General features: G+C 43.2%; 2 protein-coding genes across 4 annotated transcripts; both read left to right on the top strand.

The window, feature by feature from the left end:
* Positions 1 to 5,500: 5,500 nt before the first annotated feature.
* LOC136479738 (uncharacterized) lies at positions 5,501 to 10,876 on the top strand. Its single transcript, XM_066477506.1, has 6 exons — positions 5,501 to 5,700; positions 7,685 to 7,885; positions 8,217 to 8,255; positions 8,335 to 8,483; positions 8,675 to 8,750; positions 10,528 to 10,876. Exons 1-6 carry the CDS (start codon positions 5,501 to 5,503, stop codon positions 10,874 to 10,876), a joined length of 1,014 nt encoding a protein of 337 aa, XP_066333603.1.
* An 857-nt stretch (positions 10,877 to 11,733) lies between these two features.
* Positions 11,734 to 18,501, top strand: LOC136483675 (uncharacterized). 3 transcript variants are annotated; one of them, XM_066480805.1, is made up of 10 exons: positions 11,734 to 11,935; positions 12,019 to 12,111; positions 12,245 to 12,353; positions 12,456 to 12,690; positions 12,819 to 13,077; positions 13,171 to 13,399; positions 13,475 to 13,628; positions 14,513 to 14,755; positions 17,021 to 17,124; positions 17,460 to 18,501. In XM_066480805.1, the coding sequence occupies exons 1-10, from the start codon at positions 11,821 to 11,823 to the stop codon at positions 18,295 to 18,297; spliced, it is 2,379 nt and encodes a 792-aa protein (XP_066336902.1). In that variant the 5' UTR covers positions 11,734 to 11,820; the 3' UTR covers positions 18,298 to 18,501. The 3 variants fall into 3 exon arrangements, with proteins under 3 accessions (XP_066336902.1, XP_066336903.1, XP_066336901.1); XM_066480806.1 differs by having other exon boundaries at positions 12,453 to 12,651; XM_066480804.1 differs by having other exon boundaries at positions 12,453 to 12,690.
* Positions 18,502 to 22,433: the final 3,932 nt, after the last annotated feature.

Genomic DNA, 22,433 nt, shown 5'->3' with positions numbered 1-22,433 from the left:
TCTTCCCAAGGAACCATTGAATGAATAGGCAGTTAGAAGCATAGCAAGCGGTGTTGATTGCTTCAGCCCATAAACTCTCTAGTGTGTTATACTCATCAAGCATTGTTCTTGCTAAAGTGATCAATGTCTGGTTCTTTCTCTCAACTACACCATTTTATTGAGTGTAAGTTGCAGAGACCTCATGCTTGATCCCAACTTCATCACAATAGGCTTCAATGTTTGTGTTGTCAAATTCATTGCCGTTATCGCTTCTTATTTTCTTGATCTTCACATCAAATTCATTTTGTGCTCTCTTGGCAAACTTCTTGAAAGATGCGGCCACTTTGGTCTTGTCATGAAGAAAGAACACCCAAGTATATCTTGAATAATCATCAATTATCACAAGACAATAGAGGTTGCCTCCCAAACTTGCATAAGTTGTTGGCCCAAATAAGTCCATATGGAGAAGCTCTAGTACTCTTGATGTTGACATATATGCCTTGCATGGATGAGTATTGGCAACTTGCTTGCTAGCTTGACATGCACTACAAAGCTTGTCCTTCTCAAATACAACATCCTTCAAACCTCTAACCATGTCTTTCTTCAATAGCTTCTTGAGTGTACTCATTCCAACATGAGCAAGCCTTCTATGCCATAGCCACCTAAGAGATGTTTTGGTGAATAGGCATGTCTTCAAGTTGGCATCATCGAAGGTGAAGTCTACTAGGTATAAGTTGTTGTATCTAAAGCCTTTGAATATGACTTACTCATCATCCTTCTTTCACACAACCACTTCTTTCTCGATGAATAAGCATTGAAAGCCAAGATCACACAATTGTCCAACGGATAGCAAATTGAAACTCAATGAAGCAACAAGTAGCACATTTGATATTGAGTGATCATTTGATATAGCAACTTTGCCCAACCCTTGCACTTTGCCCTTTGAATTAACACCAAATGTAATTCTTTCTTGATCATCTACATCTTCATCTAGTGATGAACATACGAGGATCACCGGTCATATGTTGTGTGCAACCACTATCAATTACCCAATGACCTCCACCGGTCTTGTAGTTCACCTACATACATAAGAGATCAAGCTTGATTCTTAGGCACCCACACTTAACGGGGGCCAACCACCTTCTCAACTAGAGACTTTGCTACCCAAATTTGCCTAGGCCTATTCTTGTTAGGTGGACCTAGAAACACAACATGAGGCCTTCCTTTTGTGTCCTTCCTAACCACATAATGAGCATTGAAGGCAAAGAGTCTAGCATGCTTGGGCAAGGGTTGTGGTGATAGAGTCTTGCAATCATGAGCAAAGTGACCTTCTTGTACACACTCAAAGCATCTCTTTAGCTTGGGCTTTGGCTTATGTTGATGTTGAGCTTGACATTGAGCTTGATGTTGAGCTTTGGCTTTCTTCTCTTGGTTGGCCTTGAAACCAATGCCACACTTGTCACTCTTCATCATGGTGTTCATGAGTAGCTCACTTTGAAGATTATGTCCCTTGGTGAACTTGTACAAGCCGGTGGTGAGATGAGTCTTCTCAATCTTAAGTTTCTTGTTTTCCTCTTTTAGCTTCTCAATCTCAATGACAATTGTGTTATTGGTCGATTGCTTCTCAAGACCTTTCTTTAGCTTCTCATTCTCACTCTTGATCTTGACATAATCATCATAGTGATCGGTCACAACCACTTGCTTGTCTTTGCTACTAGAACCTTGCTCAATGTTCTCATCAATCAAATCATCACATGATGTAGCTATATCAATCTTAACAACATGGTTAGTAGCATCATGTGTTTCATTGGACAAGAACTCATTTGCAACAACAAGGGTATCATAATTAACCTTGAGAGTGGTATATTCATCTTTTAGCAAGCTATATCTAGTGTTGAGCTCATTGTGTATCCCCTCAAGTTTATCATGTTTTTTTAAGCTCCTTTAGGTTAGCTTTGAGCTCCTTTAGGGTGGATGACACAAGCTTGTTTTCATCTCTAAGCTCATCACTAGCTTTTTGTGTTTTCATACTTAGCTAAAAGAGACTCATTCTTAAGTTCTAGCTTTTCATTTTTAGCCCTTGTCTTTCTTATGATTTTTGAGTATTTGTTAAGCAAGGCAATAAGTTCATCATAAGAAGGTGCTTTAAATTCATCATCACTATCACTACCACTATCATTACCACTACTATCATCATCACTTTGTACCTTTCGTTCACCCTTGGCCATGAGGCATAGGTGTGTAGAGGATGATGGCGGTGGTGGTGGTAGAGGGAGTGAAGTGCCAATCACAAGAGCGGCCACCTTCTCTTTTTCATCATCACTATCTTCACCAGATGAGTCACTTGATGATTCAATGTCGGTAAGCCAATCACCAACAATATAAGCCTTGCCATTCTTCTTCTTGTGGTGTTGCTTCTTCTTGCGATCCTTCTTCTTGTATGGCTTGTCTTTTCTTTTCTCCTCATCACTTGAGTCATCCTTGTTGTCCTTGTACTTCTTCTTGTACTTGTCTTTCTTGGGCTTAGGACATTGATGAGCTAGATGACCGAGATTACCACAATTGTAGCAATCCATCTCGGAGATGGGCTTTCTCTTGCTACTTGTGAAGAATTTCTTCTTCTTGGAGTCGAACTTGACACCATTCTTGTTTAGCTTCTTAAGCATCTTGGTGGTCTTCCTCACCATGAGAGCAATGTTGGTGTCATCATCATCTTCACTTGAGCTTTCAAGGACCACTTTAGCTTTGCCCTTCTTCTCTTGGCTAGCCTTGAAAGCCAAGTCTTTCTTCTTGGTGAAAGAGGAGGTGTCATCTTGTGGTGTGATGTGCATGTACATCTCATGCGCATTGATCTTTCCTAATATTTGAGTTGGTGTAGATGTGGAAAGATCACCTTGATGTAGCACGGTCATAATATGCCCATACTTGTCAATGGGAAGAATACTCAATATTTTTCTTACAACATCGGATGGTTGCAATTGAGTGAGTCCAAGCCCATTAACTTCCTCTATAAGCACATTCAAGCGTGAATACATCTCATTAGCACATTCATTAGGAAGCATCTCAAATGAATTAAGCTTTTTAATGACAAGGTGATAGTGTTCCTCACGCTCACTCTTTGTTCTCTCATGGAGCGCACAAATGTCTGACCATAGTGCATGGAAGTCTTTGTGGTTCCAGACACGGTTGAACACATCCTTGCAAATGCCTCTAAAGAGGGTGTTTTTGGCCTTTGCATTCCATCATTCATAGTTAACCTCATCACCAATAAGGTTTGTGGGATCCTTAGGTTTTGGGAAGCCTTGTGTGGTGGCTCTAAGAACTCCAACGTCTATGGCCTCTAGGTACGTCTCCATGTGAATTTTTCCAATAAGGAAAATCATCTCCCTCAAAGTAGGGAGGGGGTCCATCCCCATGAGACATCTTGCTCTAGGCGGTTAAGCCTAAATAGAAGAGCACTCGGCTCTGATACCAATTGAAAGGATCAAGATACCTAAGAGGGGGGTGAATTGGGCATCTCTAAAAATTCTTGCAATAATTAAGTCCTAAACTTAGCCCACTTCACCCCTAGTGCCTAAAAGTGTGTCCTATTGTTCTATTCGCACAAAGAGTTTAGCAACCTAGTTCCAATCCTACTCTAACATGACAATTCTAAGAATGTAAAGACATGAAATGAATTGCTCAATGTAAATGCTTAAAGTAAAGCGAAGGAAGGAACTCGGCAATGTTTTACCAAGGTATCGGAGAGTCGGCACTCCCCACTAGTCCTCGTTGGAGCACCCGTGCAAGGGTATCGCTCCCCCTTGATCCACGTAAGGATCAAGTGCTCTCTATGGGCTAATTCTTCACCACTCTGGCACGGAGAATCGCCCACAACCGCTCACAAGATGAGTTGGGTCATCCACAAGCTCCACCAGATGATCACCAAACTCTCAGTCACCACCAAGCCGTCTAGGTGATGCCGATCACCAAGAGTAACAAGCATGAACTCTCACTTGAGCTAAACAAGCCTAATGAGAAAGGTGGATGCATACTTGCTACTCCCTAGACACTAATGAGGTCCTTAATTTTGGATTAACAAATCACAATCACCTCACTAGGCACTTGCTCTCACAAGAACTCCAATGGTTGCCTCAGCTAATCAAATAAGCAAGAGGGGTATGTTGGAGGAGTGGGAGGTGTATTTATAACCCCCACAACCAAACATACCCGTTGGAGTTCGGACTCAGTTTTTCAGTATGCACCGGACGCGCCTGTCGGGGATAGCGGATGCGTCCGGTGTGTAGCCAACAGCTATGTGACATAGTCCTCTAACAGGCAATGGCTAGTTGACCAGACTCTGCTGGCGTCCGGTCAACACTGACCGAACGCGTCCGATGCTGAAAATGGCTCTCTAGAACTTCTCTGAGTTGCACCGGACGTGCTGGCCTTCAGCGTCCGGTGCAGCGTCTGGTGCCATAGGCAACCCAACCCTAGGCATAGTCGCGTCCGGTGGACCACTGTGCTAGGGTCCGGTTGGTTCCCAGAGGCTTCACTACGTTGCCTTGAAATGACCGGACGCATCCGGTCCCATGGGGACCAGCGTCCGGTGCACCTTGGCTGTCTTTTGACACTGACCGAATGCGTCCGGTCCCACGGGGACCAGCATCTGGTGCCTCTGTCTCAGTTCCAAACACTTCCAATTCAAAACACTTTGTGAATGGAGTTGACTTCAAATGATCTTTGGGCTATACCTGAGCTACCTAGTGCTAAGTTTGACAAGTGTGTACCACACCTCAACCATTAGATTCGCCTAGGTCAAGCTACTAGTTCATACCCCCTTTATAGTACGGCCAAAGGAAAAACAAAGCCCTAAACTAATCTAAGTGTCTCTCCAACGCCAAATGACACTTAGAACTAGCCATCCTTAGCCTTGTTGTCCATCCTTTAAAAACCAAAATGATTTCCATCAATAGGGATATGAATTCCATTGATTGCCCAAACAATCACCATTATCGTGACATAACTCAATTTGTTTCTACAAAACACACGTTAGTCACAATAATCTTGCGTTGTAATTAATCACCGAAACCAACTAGGGGCCTAGATGCTTTTAGACGTTCGGATATAGACACATACGTAAAGGATACAGAGACTGCTATTTTAGCCAAACATCGCAAAGGACCCTAAAGAAAAGAAAAATTACATCGAGACCCCTGGAACCTTTGCGAAGCACCGGAGATCGAAATCCTCGCCGCCGGCCATCACCGCCTTCGAAGATGTCTACCACCACCATGAACTGGAGGAGCCGCATCGCACACCGGTTTTTGTAGCAGTCGAAGTAGAAGAAGCCATCGGCGGTCGCCCATCGACCAGGGCCGCGCCCCAACCCCTCTAGCTCCTGGATCTGAGCTCGCCATTGACGGCCGCTGCCACCAAGGGAAAGTCGAGCCTGATCTAGCCGGCCACCATCCACAACTCCCACAGCCTGCCCTACAAACTTGAGGAAGAGGAAGGCTAGCAACACCGCCATCTGGCAAAGATGACGACTTACCGGCCCCGGACTCCTGTACATGGGATTCGTCTGCAGATCCCCTCCTCCCCGGTCCTGCTGTTGACGCCAGAGAAGAACGCCAAAGGGGCGAGGGAGAGACTGAGAAAAGTTATTCCCCTGCGACGCTGCCACTGCCGCCTCGCTGGCGCCGCCAGGAAAAGCAAGCCGCAGAGGAGCAACATCCCCCGGCAAACCCTAACTACACCATCGACTATCGACGGCAAGCACAAGCTAGACCTAGACAGATAACTACCTAGCCTATATACATTCGCACAGCGATTCACTGGCCCTCCTCCCTCTCTGACGCCTTTCCGACCACCAGAGAGGAAGGGGACCGGTGGAATCATCGCCGGAAACTTGCTTCGCCTCCTTTTCGCCCTAAGCAACAATAGCTAGGGATAAGGATGAAGAGAGAAGTGAAAAGGCCTATCTAGGGTTTTGGAAGGGGATGCTTCGGGAGACAGCTGGGGGAAGGGGGTTGTGGCTCAAACGCTGCTCAGTTGAAGGAGAGGGAAAATTGAAACAACAAGAACCGGATGGGAAAAGTGAAAGAGTGAGGGAATCCGTAAATGTCTGGAGCACGATGACCTCTTTTGGCGTACCGAAACTGCCCCGCAGCCTTATCCCACCACAACAGCAACTACAAACCCTCCAACCACACACAAAAAAAAACTTCCACTGTGCACTACCGAAGACGACTTCTTTGCCGAGTGTCTCAGACTTTACCGAGTGCTTTTTATCGGGGGCACAGCAAAGAGGTGGTTTACCGAGTGCCAGAGAGAAAGCACTCGGCAAACAACTGGCACTAACAATAACACTCGGTAAAGACCAGGTTTGCCGAGTGTCGGGCACTCGGCAAACCAGAACACTCGGCAAAGGGTCACCGCCGTTAACCCTTTGCCGAGTGTCTCTCCTGACACTCGGCAAAGCGGTGATATGCCTAGTGTTATTTTTTGACACTCGGTAAATCATATTTTTTTCACTTTTGATCTCCAAACTTTTCCTGCAGTCCTCATACAATACCTAGTACTCTATGTTCTAATGTGGCACATTTCTCGGACTTTTTCTATATTTTTTAATTTATTTCATTTAATTGAATTTTCTTGGATAATTCAAATTATAACTGCTAGTCATTCGAATAATGAAAAAAATGAATGGAAAATGATATTTATGTTATTTAGTATAATGTGAGCTATATCTAGGAACAGACCACCAATTTCGAATATCTTATTCACGAAATATGACCACAAACTTGCGGTCGAGTTATTTTTAAATTCTATAAAAAGCAAACGAAGTCTGAAAATCATAAAACTTGTTAAAATGTCATGATATCATATGTGGAGGCTATGATAAAAATTTGAGAAGATTTCATGCAAGTTGTCACGTACGATGCTTGTAAACCGAAGAATCTCCGAAGAAGTTTCATGATTTCGTGAAGAGGCCAATGAGGTTTTTTATCATGACATCTCGACAAGTTTCATGATTTCAAGACATCTCGATAAGTTTCAAGATTTTCGGTCTTTGTTTGTTTTTTATAGAATTTAAAAACAACTCGACCGTAAGTTCATGATCATGTTTCGTGAACAATATGTTCGAAATTAGTGGTCTGTTCCTGAATACGGCCTCACATTATACTAAATAACATGAATATCATTTTTCCATTCATTTTTTTCATTATTTGAATGACTAGCTGTTATAATTTGAATTATCCAAGAAAATTCAATTAAATAAAGTAAATTAAAGAAATATAGAAAAAATCTGAGAAATGTGCCACATTGGAACATGAAGTATCAGGTATTGTATGAGGACTACAAAAAAAAGTTTGGAGGCAGAAAGAAAAAAAATAAAAACGATTTGCCGAGTGTCTGCGTTTGGCGCTCGACAAAGAAGCCTCTTTGCTGAGTGCTAGGACAGCTGGCACTCAGCAAAGAATTTTAATTTTTTTTAAAAAAAAACCCTCTTTGCTGAGTGTCAGACCGGATGGCACTCGACAAAGAATTTAAAAAATTTTAAAAAATACTTTGCCGAGTGCCAGATCGAGTGCACTCGGCAAATAATTTTTTTTAAAAAAAAAACTCTCTTTGCCGAATGTCAAACCCAGTGGCACTCGGTAGAGAATTAAAAAAAATAAAAAAAAGTTTGGCAAGTGCCGGATCGGGGCACTCGGCAAAGGCGATTTAACCTCGGCCACACACCGCACACACGCACGCAGGCAGCTGACCGCGCCAGCGCCGCCGCCGCCGCCCGCGCCCGCGCCGCCTACCTCGCTCGCCGCCGCGGCGACCCGAAGCAGGCGCTCCAGGTCTCCAGCACGCGGTGCCGCGTCCACCGCGATGACGCCCTGTACCAGGCCACCGAGGACCAGCAGGGATTGTGCGTGCCCCGCCCTCTCTCACGATCTTTCCTTCTCTCTCGGTGCGGTGCGATGCTTGGTCGCAGCGGAGGCACTGTTCCGGATTTGGTCTCATGGGTTATCCTGTACGAGTTGAAAGTTTACTGTAATAGCTGATGATGGAGACTGCGGCGCTGAGTCTCGGATAAAACCATGGCATTGGCAATTTCCTCTGATGAAGCATAGTCTGTTATCTCCAAAAAATGGATATTATCTCTTTCTTGTAAAAATATTCAGTTTACTGAAAATTCGAAATGACGGCTTGTTGTCATTGCTTGATTGCTACTACTCATTCACTATGCTTTCTTGCAGGATACCATGGAATGGAAAGCAAGATGTTTTGATTGACAGGTAACTACCTTTTCTTGTGTTTATGATAGATTATCCTAAGAACAAGAAAATCGATACCCATTATATTTATAATGAACAGATTTGATGGCCGTGCATTGCTTGATTTTATCCGAGACTCGAGCTCTCGTCCTTTTCGAGTCCAAGAGAAATCTGAAGAAGAGGAAGAGTTAGAGGAATTTGTTAATTTTGAACGTTATCGGGATTTGATTAAGCATCGTCGCAGAGGATGTCGGTACCTTTTTGGTTTCTCTGTTCTATTGCTGTTGCTTTAGGAATTTCATGTCTTGCATCCATTTACATCACTTGAGGGATTGTCCTGATCCACACTTTGTTTGTTCCTAAATTAGCACAGAAAAAGGGTGCTATTTCTCAATTCATAGCACTAGTTAACTGAACATTTACCTAGCTTCTTTTCGCAGTTTCTGATGAGGCCGGTTTGCAGCATGTTGTTCAAGAGTTGGAGGCAAAAGCTCTTCTCCCCTTTAGCTTCGACAAGTACGCCTGCTCTTAATTATGTGTTCTCTATTTCCTCTCCTGCTCTTGCAACTTACATAGTTACATTTATACACAGAACATTGCTGTGAAATGTTAAGGAATGAGAGCAGTAATTCTTTGCTCTACCAAATGACACCACCACTACCACAAAAGCCGGTAGTCCCTAGCAACTTGGGGTAGGTTAGAGGATTGACCCTACAATAGGATTCATAGAAAATATGAGTATAGTACTAGTACTGACAACAGAGTAGTAAAAGGAACTTGTTCCTAGGTCGTTACTATGCACATGGATCACTATTGTTTTACACCCCTTTTCTAAAGACAGTTATTCAGACAGATTCCACTCTCAAGTTTCTCTTTGCTGCTCTACCTAATAAAAATTGCATTCATGCATTGGTATAAGTTCTGATTCCGAATGAGTAAAGTACTTCATCAAACTCAAAGGTTTGCAAGATATTTTGTGGTTGTTGTTGCTCAGGGAAGCAGCGCTTATAATAGACATTGAAGTATTGTATGACTAAGGAAACTACACGGACAACTGACATTAGAGGACTGTATGATTTTTTATCATTGAAAATTTCTGTTGGAGTAAATTGTATAGCCTTATAAATTTCTTCTAGAATATTTTCATTCTTAAGAGGATTAATTGCTTAAACACATGTGTATCTGGGTATTACCGATATGTTTTTAACTGTTTAACGCTTTTGCATAATCATAATGAAAGTCTGATAAAAAAACACCATATTGGTTTTATCAACTTTTTTTATGCTGATTCAGTCAAAGAGTGCTTGAAGTCTTGAACTTAATAAATATCATCTTGAATGCTTTGTACATATTTAGTATGTCATTGACTACTAGAAAACATCTTGATGGTTGTTAAAAGGAAGATATTTTTCAGAGAATTTCAATTTGGGCTGTTTCTGTTGGCACATTTCACCGCATTTGACAAATTAATATTCCTCCCAACAAGCACAGAAAGAAGAGGCTTGCGCTTGCAGGTTTAGGTGGCTACAACCTGTATTTTCAGCACTCTAAACCTTAAGGACTGATTAGGATAAAAATATTTTCATCTAGTCCTGTCGTTGTGCCATAGACAGCCTACTCGTTATTATGTGTTCATGTTTATCTGAAAATAATAAAAAAGATATGTTTAGTTAAATTACAAAAGCTGATAAACTTGACACTTGTTTATGCAGATGTGTATGTCATTGCCAATGTCTGTCGCTCTTGTGATTTGCTATGTTCCTAGCATGATTAGCTCTCATATGCATTGGCATTTGCCTGGACTAGCTTAACTCTAAATTTATGAGCAAAAGAAGTTTAACCTAGGACCAAGAAAACAATCATTAACAAAAGTTGGAATAGAGTGATGCTAGTATGGGGACAGAGAAGAAAGATAGAGGGAGAGACTTCCCAAATAATCTAGCTCATTTGTGGACATCAGCCAAATTGAACAAGATGAAAGCATTTAATTGGACATTCCTGATTTTTTGAACTAGCAGGTCGTTAGTTGGATACTTGAATCTACCGAATAAGTGCACAAATCAGCTCATACCTGAGTAGACACCAATTTATTCATCTGAATATTCCAGATGGAAACCAGACTTAAATAATGTGGTGCATAACAGTATGCATACCTAGAATGTTTATTTTAACCATTTGGTGTGACTCGTATCGTTGCTTCTCTGTGAGATACAGTTTAGTTTTCATCAATTCCTGTGTTTAATTTTTTTTTCTGGTTTCACTCTTAGTTATTGTTTGTTCTTGTTTCTGGTAGACCTCAATCCTCACAGCCTCCTGCTAGCAAAGGTGCATATTCACAGGTTGGATACTCATATAAAGGGGAAGGAAATGAGGAATCTGAAGACCTAGACAGTGATGATGATGATGAAAAAGAAGAAGATGAGGATGATGACAAGGACTTCAGTAGTGATGATAGCAGTGATGAGCGAATGGAAAATATAGCCAAGGAATTTGGGATAAAAAGATATAACTGGATGATGACAAGGACTTCAGTTGTAGATGATGGAGCACTTGAATTACTTGTGAACTTATTTGTGATATATTGTGAGACATGTGACATTTGTGATATATATATATATATGACGTTTGTGATATATATGTGATGTTGGTGATGTTTGTTATATATATCTTCTATTTATTTGCATGGCATGTAAAAAATAAATAAAAAAGGTTGTTTTCAGTCACTTTGCCGAGTGCAATGGCCATGACACTCGGCAAAGTGACTACCTGGGAACATGTTTTGCCGAGTGCAAAGGCCATTGCACTCGGCAAACATCACAGATTTGCCGAGTGCCACGAGCCAGGCACTCGGCAAAGGTCGCCTGTTTGCCGAGTGTCTTGACAGTGGCACTCGGCACAGTGGCCACCTTTGCCGAGTGTCTGAGTCAACGGCGCTCGGCAAAGCGGCGACCTTTGCCGAGTGCTTGACCTTCGCCAAAGCCGCTGTCACGGCGACTTTTCTTTGCCGAATGTCAGATTAGCACGTGCCCGATAAAGTGCACTCGGCAAAGAGGTCTTTGTCGATAAACTGTTTACCGAGCGGCATTTGCCGAGTGTATATCGGCATTTGCCGAGTGCCTGAAGCTGAATCCGGTAGTGGTGGGTCACAGCAGAGATAAGCCGTGCGGCCACATACACAAGCGGGGAAGCTTTTCCCTCAGTTGGGGCTGCGTGTGGGCGGCGTCAAGCGGCAGTTGCGGCCTGCAGGCACCGTGCAACGAACCAGAAGGGAAGGTGAAGCTTCCCTCCAAATGGAGATTAATTTTCTGACTTGCCATCGTCATACGTAATTTGAGAACATTCTATATTAGAATCCACCATGCTAGCTAAGAATAAGTGATAAATTTAATGGTCAAAGCTCAAAGAGAGTATTGCAGTATGTTATACTTATAATTTTAACAGAATTTGAAATCTGGCCTTGGAAATATAACGCCGGTCACTGGGCGTGGAAAGCGTGTCATCGGACGACGGACGCTTACCCCACATATTGACCGAGCACGTACGCCCTGCTGATATAACGCGTGGTGGAGGGCGTCTCCTGCTTGCCATGTCTCTTGGTCGTCGACTCGGCGTCCCACCCACCGCCGCCGGAGCAGCTGCAGAGGAGGAGGCTGTTTGGCCACAAATCGGTACATCTGCCATGGGCGACCGTGTTCCCGGAGGTGGGTGCCGCCACAAGGTTCACTGTCTCGCTCCATCCCTCTCGTTCTCTCTCTAATCATCTTTCGTTTGCCGTGCTACATAGGATACCTCATCGACCGGCCGCGGAACAAGGCGGACGAGCAACCACAGGCGTCTGCCGCTGAACCCAAGCCTGCCAACACCCAGGCTCCCGGAGGTAGTACTACGCCACATGCATGCTCCACTGAACCACAGCAACGCACCACACCATAAATCCATAATCAGAGTTTGTTTGACCTTTTGTTGAATATATATGGTAACTTGGCCTTTTGGCTTTTGACACGAACAAGATTGCTTCGTCGGAACACCGGGGAACCTCGGGCCGCAGGGGGCGACGGCGGCGACCGAACCAGCACAGCCGGCCGGTGAGCTCAAAAGATCAAGAAGCTTCATGGAATGGTACTCCTGCTGCTGAACGCACATCTCCTCAATTTGCTTAATTTAATTATTTGCTAAAAGTCATTCTATTTCTGATTATTCTATCATTTGTTGCAAAAGCAGGAGCAGTGGCAGTAGTAATAATGAAGAGAACAGGGTGCTGCTAACAGGCTGTACAGGAGTAAACGCATACAACATGGAGAACAAGCGCAACCGAAAAAGTGACAATCTAAAGAAGCTACCATTCGAATTGATAAAACTGATTACAAATGATTTCTCCGAGGAGCTTGGGCGCGGTGCGTTTGGACAAGTCTTCAAGGTAAAACTGATAAAACATGAAGACCATGGTTGTTTATATGTACGTGGACAAAACAAATGGTGCTTGTAGCTATTTATTTACTTTTTTTTTGTTTCAAATCCAACCCATACGAGCATAAAAACAATACAACCTTTGTATGAGTACCTACAAAAGTTAATCCTGAATAGGGAGTGCTGGAAGATGGAGAAGAGGTTGCTGTGAAGATGCTCCGTTTCATGGCTAATATCAATGACAAGCAGTTCGAAAATGAATTTGAAATCCTTAAGCGGCTCAAGCATCCCAATATTGTCCGACTAGTAGGGTTCTGCGATGAAGCTGAAGAAGAAGTCCGAGAGTACAAAGGCAAACTAATAGTGTGTCAAAGGATACACAGGGCACTCTGCCTTGAGTATCTGCGCAATGGAAGCCTTGGCAAGCTCCTTTCTGGTTGGTGATTATCACGGTATTGCATGAATATTTTGTCTGCCATGCATGTGAATACAAAATTATTCATTGATTATATCGTGTTTGCTCTTGCAGGTACAAATCTTGGCAAGGATTGGCCGACACGCTATAGAATAATTAATGGAATCTGCGAGGGTTTAGAATATCTTCAAGAGGGATTGGAGTTTCCCGTTTTCCATTTGGATCTAAAACCGGATAATATACTGCTCAACCAAGAGATGGTGCCAAAAATATCAGATTTTGGTTTATCTAGGCTCATTGGTGAAGAGAATTCCAAAAGGACATTGACTCCTCTAGGGACAATGTAAGAATAATGCTCAAGTGAATAGTATATATTCCTCAATCTCACCTTACCTTTGTCATTAATGTTGTGCTGCAGTGGATACCTACCGCCGGAGTTCATTAATTATCAAGTGATCTCGAAGGAGTATGATATATACAGTTTAGGTGTTATAATTACAAAAATAATCGTCACTGAAATTACGGACTACTCAGATGTTGCCGACATGGGCGCCGAAGAATTTGTTGAACATGTAAGAATATGTTATTTTTTACGTACGAGTTCCATTAGGACCTCATTGCACCAAGTTCACATCACAGCTTGTGACATAGTAAGAAAATACCGTTAGATTTACCATGTGTTAGTTTCCCATATGTTGTGTACTATTTTTTTTTGGAAAAGGATAGTTCCTGGCCTCTGGTTAAGCATGCAGCCTGACTTATATTACAACGTTTCTAGCTATCCAGCAGCTGCATATGGAAATCAAACATTACTTGAAAAAAATTAAAAATTAAAGGAAGCCAAGTCTGTTATTAATCTTCCATCCTTTGGAATAAAAAAAAATCCATGCAACTGCCTCCACATGCAGAACAAATCATCTCTCCCTTACTTCACTCTGCAGCAATGTCTAAAATCATTTTAGTCCTAATGCTTTTGTCAACCTTTGGCTAATACTCCATCTAGAACACCAAATAAATGTTGCACCAATACATATTTAGTCTTAACTCATAAACTAATTTAATACCATAAATATTAGTACATTTTTCTATAACTCGGTTGAAATTACAGAACGTTTGGCTCAGGACAAACTAAATTGGAAATACATTAGTCTTTGGAACGAAGGGATAAATTATAGCTCAGACTCTTCAATCTACAAGTTGTGCTTGTTATCATATTGTTTAATTAGTTAGAGTTATTAAAAAAGCTCGAGTTTTGTAGTGCAAGAGGCTCACCTTCTGATCACCTAACTGCGCCAATAATTTCCTACGGTCTGTTGTTATTGATTCACGTGTTCAAAACATGAACCCATATTTGCAAGAGGGCAGTCGGTACTATGTTTTGTTGCCAGGTACGCTTCCAATTTTCATTGATGTTAACTGTATCTGTACTGCTGTACTCTGTGTTTTGACTTCCAAGGTTCATGAGAAATGGAAAAAATGTCTACAAGAGATACCCAACTATGCATCACTTGAAGTAGATTGCAAACAAGTGAAAAGATGTATCGAAATTGCAAGAAGGTGCATGGAGAATGATCGCCATAAAAGGCCTATAATCAAGGATATTGTTAGCCAATTGGATGAGAGTGATCGCCATAAAAGGCCTATAATCAAGGATATTGTTAGCCAATTGGATGAGAGTGATCGCCCGCTGCGCAGAATGGTACGATTTATTAATCTGTTGTATGCAAACTATCGACCGTATGCTATTTTTCCAAAAAAAAAAAAAAAAATCTATGCCCATAGTAAATACAAAACTTTTGGTACATCATATGGCACTGGACTTGGACTATATATGTATTTTAGTACTACACTGGAAATACTATAACAAAATGTTAGTTTTATTTTCAAATATAAAAATGACAAAAATATATACTCCTATGGCACATAATATTGATTTTTTTCCATCTTCCATTCAAAGATGGCCAGTCTTCTTCAAAACAGAGCGAGAGGGCAAACCAAAAGATCCTCGACCTACTCTCTCAACCCTGAAACAAAATGGATTTTTAGTTGTCTCAAACATTCTAAGTTTGACCCAATTTAAAATTTCTCTAATATTTACTACACTACTAAATGAACTTAATTAGATACATAATTTATCTTTTTGATGTGGTAGATCATAACATTATTTTCTACCGACTGGGTCAAACTTAATGTGATGACTTGGTTCAATTGAAAATGCATTATATAAGTCTGAAAATATTGATGGAACAGGTACCATAGGATTAGGAAGGCGTATAGATAATGTCGAATTAGAATGTAGTGTCCTGTGCCCAGCTATATATATATTCAGGGACATGGCAAGTTTTTTTTTTTTGTCTCTATTTGCTGTTGGCGGGGGCAGGATACTATATTTATTTATTTTTCGATCAATTCGGGAGAAGTTCCCACCTACTATATTGAAACGGAGGAGCTAAAAGCTCAAACGGATACACCATACTTTCGGCATACCAGAAGGTGTACAAAGTGTAGAAGAGGGTGTGTGGAGAGACAAAGCAGAGAGAGAAAATCAGGAAATATTACAGCAACTAAGTACATGTCATAGACAAGCCATGGCACATGGGGAGGAAGCCACGAAGGGGGTTGGTGGAAGAGGTGGATCCACCTGGGATTTGTTTTAGTGACACCACCAACAAGGAGAGCGCTGACGGAACACATGTGCCGAAGACAGACACTCGCAGAGTCATGGTAGCAACCACCAGCCTAAATTAGGAAGGCTCAACAGAAGAAAGATGTGGAAGGAAGCCGAGGTGAGCAGCAGTCCCACGGATGTAGGTGAAGTCGCTCGGGACCGGCACCCATGGAGGAAGGTGAGGGTAGGGGGCGAATCTGGCCGGGGCTAGCCAGATCTGGCCAAGGGCCCAATGGACGGAGTGTTCGGCTGGCTGGTTTTTTTTTTTTTTTTTCAGCCGGAGCAATATTTTTTTCTCACAAAATATAGCATGAACAGTATTTTCATACCAGCATAAACAGTCCTTTCATACCAGCCGAACACTCTGGGAACCGGCCGATCGGACCCCTAGGGAAGTGCCGAGGCGCTGAAGACGGGACGATCGCTCGCACTGTTGCAGTCGTGAGAACGAGTTACAGACGCCGCTCGGTCAACCAACACCAAAGGAGGAAGGTGAGGATAGAGGATAGGGAGCAGCCCCCGCTTGCCGTGCGAGCGACAGCAGAGGCCAGAGGGACTCCGGATTTGGGATGAGCGGAGCACGCGAAGCCGGAGTCGGCGGCTCACACAGCCCGACCTCCATGCCAGCGCCAGCCACCGCCGAAAAGACAGATCCAAGCCGAAGGATGGTGGATCCGCGCACAGGGACGACAGATCAGGCCGCGGACTACGGACGCCGAACTCGATGGCGGTGGCGGCGGTGCCATTTTCTGGCTGAACAGTCAATAGTGTTTTCTCTCACAACAAACTAGCACCAGCCGAGTTTATCGGCCCAGAAACCAACCAGCGAACAGGCTGCTGGAAGCCCAACGCGCGGCAAGAGGAACGCTCGGCTGCCGTCCTGCTCAAGGCCACCGGCTTCCGCCGGCGAGGAGAGGACCCTAGGGAGAAGGCCTGCACAATTTATGCCGCCGCATTAATTAATTATTTCAAATCTTATCCTTTTTTTAATCGAACTGATTGTCTAGGGCCTTCCGTGGACTTTTCCGGACCCGGAGTATAGTGCAGTTTGCTATCCAAGGGCGCGTTTAGTTTGCCCTCAAAGTTGGCGCCGCCAAAAATTCAAGGAACTGTAGCGCACTGTAGCATTTCGTTTGTATTTGGTAATAATTGTCCAATCGTTGACTAATTAGGCTCAAAACGTTCGTCTCACAAAGTACAACCAAACTGTGCAATTAGTTTTTGATTTCGTCAACATTTAGTACTCCATGCATGTACCGCAAGTTTGATGTGACGATGAATCTTCTTTTTGTATAGTACCAAATTTTGGATTATAGGGTAAAACAAGGGCCAAGGTCTCCAAGGCGCATAAGGTGTCAACATCAAAGTTGTTTTCCGGAATGGTCGGACGGGTATACAAGGTATTGTAGAAATTTTAGATATTATATATATATATATATGGTAAATTAAATGACACATAAAAAAAATATCTCTTGTTACCATTGGTTAATAATTGAAATTAATAATATGTATGACGTATGAGAGAGAATATTTCCTTTTTAAATTAAGTTAGAGAGTTGATCTAAATTTGTTTGTCATTTATTTAAGTTAAATTTTGAACGCGTGGATAGGTTATATTTCAGCGCGACGGAACCATCAAGTATGGAGGAACTAATACTAAGTTGGAGGACATCAGGGCACCTATTTTTGTTTTATACTTTATTTAAGATAATTTTTTAACACTTGTATATCTTAGTGATTTGTTTATGGAGGAACCACTCGGCTCGTCGCACAAGGATCCTCCATCGTATTTCAGTACGGCTGAACTAGGAACCATTGATTGGGGTCCAACGCCCTTGTACTTGGAGAGAGAGTCTGGATCGTCGGACAACGATTCTCCCTCCGAGATCTGCCATCCCGCCCGCCCGGAGCACAAGCTGAAGCTGATGACAGACGCTGGCGCGCCGTTCTTGTGCGACGGCTGCAAGGAGCCCGGTTACGGGCCCAGGTACAGGTGCGACTACGGCGGCGGGGGCCAATCCTTGGACGACCTCCACACGCGTTGCGCACTCGCAGGGGATCCTCTGGTGCATCCTCTGTTCGGCTACGGCAAGCAGTTCGAGTTCCGGTTCCTCCATGAGGCCCCGTCGTCCCCGGTCCACGAGGGCAGGAGGTTCTGCGACGCTTGTGGCGACGCCACGAGGGGTTTCGTCTACCACTGCTCCGAGCAAGACCTCGACCTCCACCCGTGCTGCGCGGCCCTGCCGGACCGCATTATCCTGGACGGCCGTGCCTTCGATCTCCACCGGAAGGCATCACGGCCGTGTGCATTGTGCCCAGAGAATGAGGGCCGCCGCCGTTGGTTCTGGGCGTACCGCTGCGACGTGGACGGCGAGGCTGTAGACCTGCACGTGGCGTGCCTCAAGGAAACGGCTCGCCGCAGCTGGGAGGCCAACAACCGAAACCAGGACGACGTGGGTGGTGGCGCCCTGAATGTCGACCACATGCTTGAGAACATGTTTGGCGAGATTGCAGGGACCGTTGCTAGCTTCATCACGGCGCTGGTTTTTGGGAACCTCATTGTCGAGATGTAGCCGCCTCTTGCAGCGCACCATTTGTTTCTGGGAATCTCGATGGAGCCTAAAGCCACCGTATTATACCAAGATGTGTGTGACGACCATTGTTTGCTTCTACTAGTGTATCTGTATCTGTATGTATATGCACGGACTAGTTTGTTTAAACTGGTAGACACCTATGTGTTATAAAAAACATTTCAGGCATAATGAATAAATATTAATATTTTGTTACTAGCCAATTCATATGTATCATGTAAAAAATAATTGATCTTTGCAATGATTCAATAGGGTACGGTATGTCAACATATCCTGGCCTAACTCAAATATTTAGGTGTATAGTATATATGGCGTATTGCTATGTTGATATCTCCTTTGTTCGTACTACAAAAAAACATATATTATAGATATAAATTAGATGAGAGTATTTAAAATATTTTTGCACACAATGTCATAAATAAATGTTAGCATGCACATGGCTGTCATCTCCCTTTCTCACCATCTTCATCTTATTCCCCACCTCCCATCTTATTGTGCTCCCACCCCCTTTTTCCTACCTGTTTTCTGTCTCATGCAACTCCCATTCATCTTCTTAACCCTTTTCTCTCTATCCCCCATTCCCTCCTCTTAAACCAAAGCAGGTAAAAAATTGATTATCATTTTATAAATATGATGACATGACAATAGGCAGGTAAATATGAAATCTTATCATATTGTTCTAACACATTTGAAGGACTAAATTTAACTCATTGTAAATATCGGTCTTGTGCAACACTCTATACTATCTTTTATCATGTGTAATTCAAGAACTTGATTAAGGTTATTATCATCTTTATGGTTTCAAATCATGCAATGAAAAGATTGATTCCGTCAATGCCTCATCCTTTAATGATGTGACCATATCGATTCTTGATGACCCTTTATCAAACTGAACTTACTATAAGCAAGCTTGGACATATGCATAAATGTAATTTGTAAAAAGTTGCATAATGGTATTCATTATTTAAATATTGCAAGGATATTAGGTCCTAGCATTTTTAAATAGATTTATATATGGTCCTTGCAATTAAGATATATGCTTGCTTTAACTTCATCCTAACAAACTTAACTAACTTGAGTTTAGTAACACTGTGTTTAATGAAGAAACATAATAAGAATGCGGACACATGGTTGATATGTGCCCATGTGGTCTTGTGTGATGAGTGATTGTCAACATGATTCGCGTCTTGGGCTGAGTTGGTGAACTAACCATGGCGTGAGTTGGTTTGTGCAATATGTCACTTGACTTGTGGTGCGCAGGTGTGGAGCTCGGAGGCGGTGGTCGATGGCGAGGTGAAGGTCAAGTAGAGACGGGCCATGCCGATGGACCGGGAGCGGTGAAGGGCGGACGTGAGGCTTGGACTGAGGGATCGGAGCGCTGGAGGACCAGCCACGGTGGCTGACACCTAGGGACATCGACAAGTACAAGTGTACATGGAGGAGTGACCGTGTTGACCGAGTCAAGACGGCGGACGTGCAAGTCCAGTAGAGGCTCTAGAAGACTTGGTGGTCGTGCGGTCGAGGACGGCGGTGACACTGTATAAAAAAAGTACATATAACCGCTCCTCGACACGTGTGACCACCGTCCTCGACCGCCCGGCCGCCAAGTCTTCCAGAGCCTCCGCTCGACTTACACGTCCACCATCTTGACTCGGTCAACACGGTCACTCCTCCATGTACGCTTGTGCTTGTCGATGTCTGCAGGTGTCAGCCACCGTGGCTGGTCCTCCGGCGCTCCGGTCCCTTAGTCCAAGACTCACATCCGCCCTTCACCGCTCCCGGTCCATCGGCACGGCCCGTCTCTACTTGTCCTTCACCTTGCCATCTACCACTGCCTCTGAGCTCCACACCTGCGCACCACAAGCCAAGAGACATGTTGCACAACCCAACTCACGCCAAGGTTAGTTCACCAACTCAACCCAAGACGCGAATCACGTTGACAATTACTCATCACACAAGACCACATGGGCACATATCAACCATGTGTCCACAATCTCCCCCTTGTTGAGTGCATTGTCAACACCAACACACAAACCACATAGATAAAGAAGCAGAAGAAGGGGAAGGAAGAAGGAATGTACCCAAATGACCAAAAGCCAATGAAAAAGCCAAAACAAGGTCATTTGAGGTAAGCAAAACTTTGTCCCCAAAGACATGGCCAACAGCTCAACGCAACCAAGTAAACCACAGCTAGTCCTCAATTAGAGGCAGAACGGGCTCAACACCACTAGGAAAGCTCAAAGCACCTGAAAAACAGCTAGACCCTCCAAAAGAGGCAAAGGCTCAACACATCTAGCAAAAGCAACTCAAGTGCAACTCCCCCTAAACAAATGCAATCTCTCAAATGTATGTACTCTCAACAACATACTCTCCCTTTGAGTGGTTTGTGTGAAACATTTTCCCCCTTGTTGATATATGCACTTATCAAGCTAAAGCCCCAAGACTACAACTCCCCATCAAAGTATGCTGAAAATGCACAGGGATGCAGGAAATGCAGAAGCTTCAGGAGTATATTATTCAGAATTAGAGAATGCTCTAAGGGATACCGTCATGTGAGTAAGACAATAAATCTGAAGGCTGGCAAATGCTCAAACTAATCATATGGTACAATAGTGAATTGCAAAGCATTTTGAGCCAATTTTAATCTTGAAAAAGCATTCACCACAGAATTAGCACTTAGCATGTATAAGCAGAAAATCAACAAGTGCTTTCAAATCTATACAAGGTGAACTACCTCAAGCTAGTGTCTAATCAACATGCCACAAAATAATTCAAAACTTGTGTTTTACATCAAATTCTCATTTTAGTCATTTTGCACAAGTAACATAGAAGGCATGTGATTGCGAGAGGTTGTAAGCACTATCCTGCCTAACTTTTCAACCAGGCGAAGCCTATGTCAAAAGACAATCAGAAGCTCAAAGCGTCGGTCTCGGTCATACACTACACTGATCAAGTTCATCTCTAAGTGCAATAAGAAGTAGTCTTGATACAATGATGTGTGATAATGCAAACCCTCTCGATCTTTCTGTTTCAATTATCTTGGAGTCATAATTTTAACTGATTATCGGAGTAATACAAGTTGAAGCGAAAGACTCCAAGACTGAGACATAGTAACCTTGCATAAATATGATAGAACAAGGATCTCACACATCCTACACATGCTAGGAGCCAGATTCAGTGGTGAACCAAATTTGTAGATTTATCAATTATAGATCAAGTTCACATTGAAAACAGACATAGCTCATCAAAAGTGTAACATATGATCAAAAAGAGTCTAAGCTAGCCATACCAACATCATGTATCACATAAGCATCTATCACTAAGAGCATAATCTCATTCTCAGGGATATACACATGAAGCTCACGATGCACTATAATACATGATGCAATGCAAAAGGTGTATGATACAAAAACAAAACAAAGACTAGAACTAGAAAACCAAGAAAAACCAAAAACTATAGTACAAGAACCAAAACTTCCCTCCTCTAAAAAGGGAAGCAAACACCCAACTCCCCTCGCAAGCGGGCAAAGGATGCTAGGTCGAGGGATTTTGCAAGGATATCTGCAAGTTTTTTTGGGTGTCAACGTGGTAAAGGTCAATGTCTCCTTTCTCATAATGGTCACACAAGAAGTGAAAGCGCACATCAACGTGTTTGGTCTTGGAGTGGAGAACTGGGTTTTTGGCTACACTTATGGCACTTGTGCTGTCACAAAGCAAAGGCACTCTAGTGAAATTTAAGCCAAAATCAATCAAGGTGGCTATCATCCAAAGCAGCTGGGAGCAACAGCTAGCGGCAACAACATATTCAGTTTCTGTGGTGGATTGCGCTATGCTGGATTGCTTGCGAGAAGACCAAGATACCAAAGAAGAACCAAGAAACTGACAAGTCCCCGATGTGGACTTTCTATCTAAGCGGTAGCCAGCAAAATCCACATTAGAATAACCGCAAAGAGAGAGCGAGGAAGAAGTAGAATACCAAAGCCCAAACTCAGGAGTGAAACGAAGGTACCTCATGATCCTTTTGATAGCTTGGTGATGAGACGTGCGTGGAGAAGCTTGAAAGCGCTCACACAGACACAAAACAAACTGTATATCCGGTCTCGTCGCTGTCAGGTAGA

The sequence above is a fragment of the Miscanthus floridulus genome, chromosome 9 (genome assembly GCF_019320115.1).
Source record: "Miscanthus floridulus cultivar M001 chromosome 9, ASM1932011v1, whole genome shotgun sequence".
Classification (NCBI taxonomy): Eukaryota; Viridiplantae; Streptophyta; class Magnoliopsida; order Poales; family Poaceae; genus Miscanthus; species Miscanthus floridulus.
This window is presented reverse-complemented; position numbering and strand designations above follow the sequence as displayed.

What these genes read in the sequence shown, in the direction of transcription:
- LOC136479738 (XM_066477506.1), top strand. Translation starts at nt 5,501, where the DNA reads ATGACGACTTACCGGCCCCGGACTCCTGTACATGGGATTCGTCTGCAG. An exon ending in ACCGAGGACCAGCAGGGATT is followed by an intron (nt 7,886 to 8,216) that starts GTGCGTGCCCCG and finishes GCTTTCTTGCAG; the next exon opens with GATACCATGGAATGGAAAGC. An exon ending in TAAGCATCGTCGCAGAGGAT is followed by an intron (nt 8,484 to 8,674) that starts GTCGGTACCTTT and finishes TTCTTTTCGCAG; the next exon opens with TTTCTGATGAGGCCGGTTTG.
- LOC136483675 (XM_066480804.1), top strand. Translation starts at nt 11,821, where the DNA reads ATGTCTCTTGGTCGTCGACTCGGCGTCCCACCCACCGCCGCCGGAGCA. An exon ending in CCGAAGAATTTGTTGAACAT is followed by an intron (nt 13,629 to 14,512) that starts GTAAGAATATGT and finishes TTGACTTCCAAG; the next exon opens with GTTCATGAGAAATGGAAAAA. An exon ending in ATCGCCCGCTGCGCAGAATG is followed by an intron (nt 14,756 to 17,020) that starts GTACGATTTATT and finishes CTTTTTGTATAG; the next exon opens with TACCAAATTTTGGATTATAG.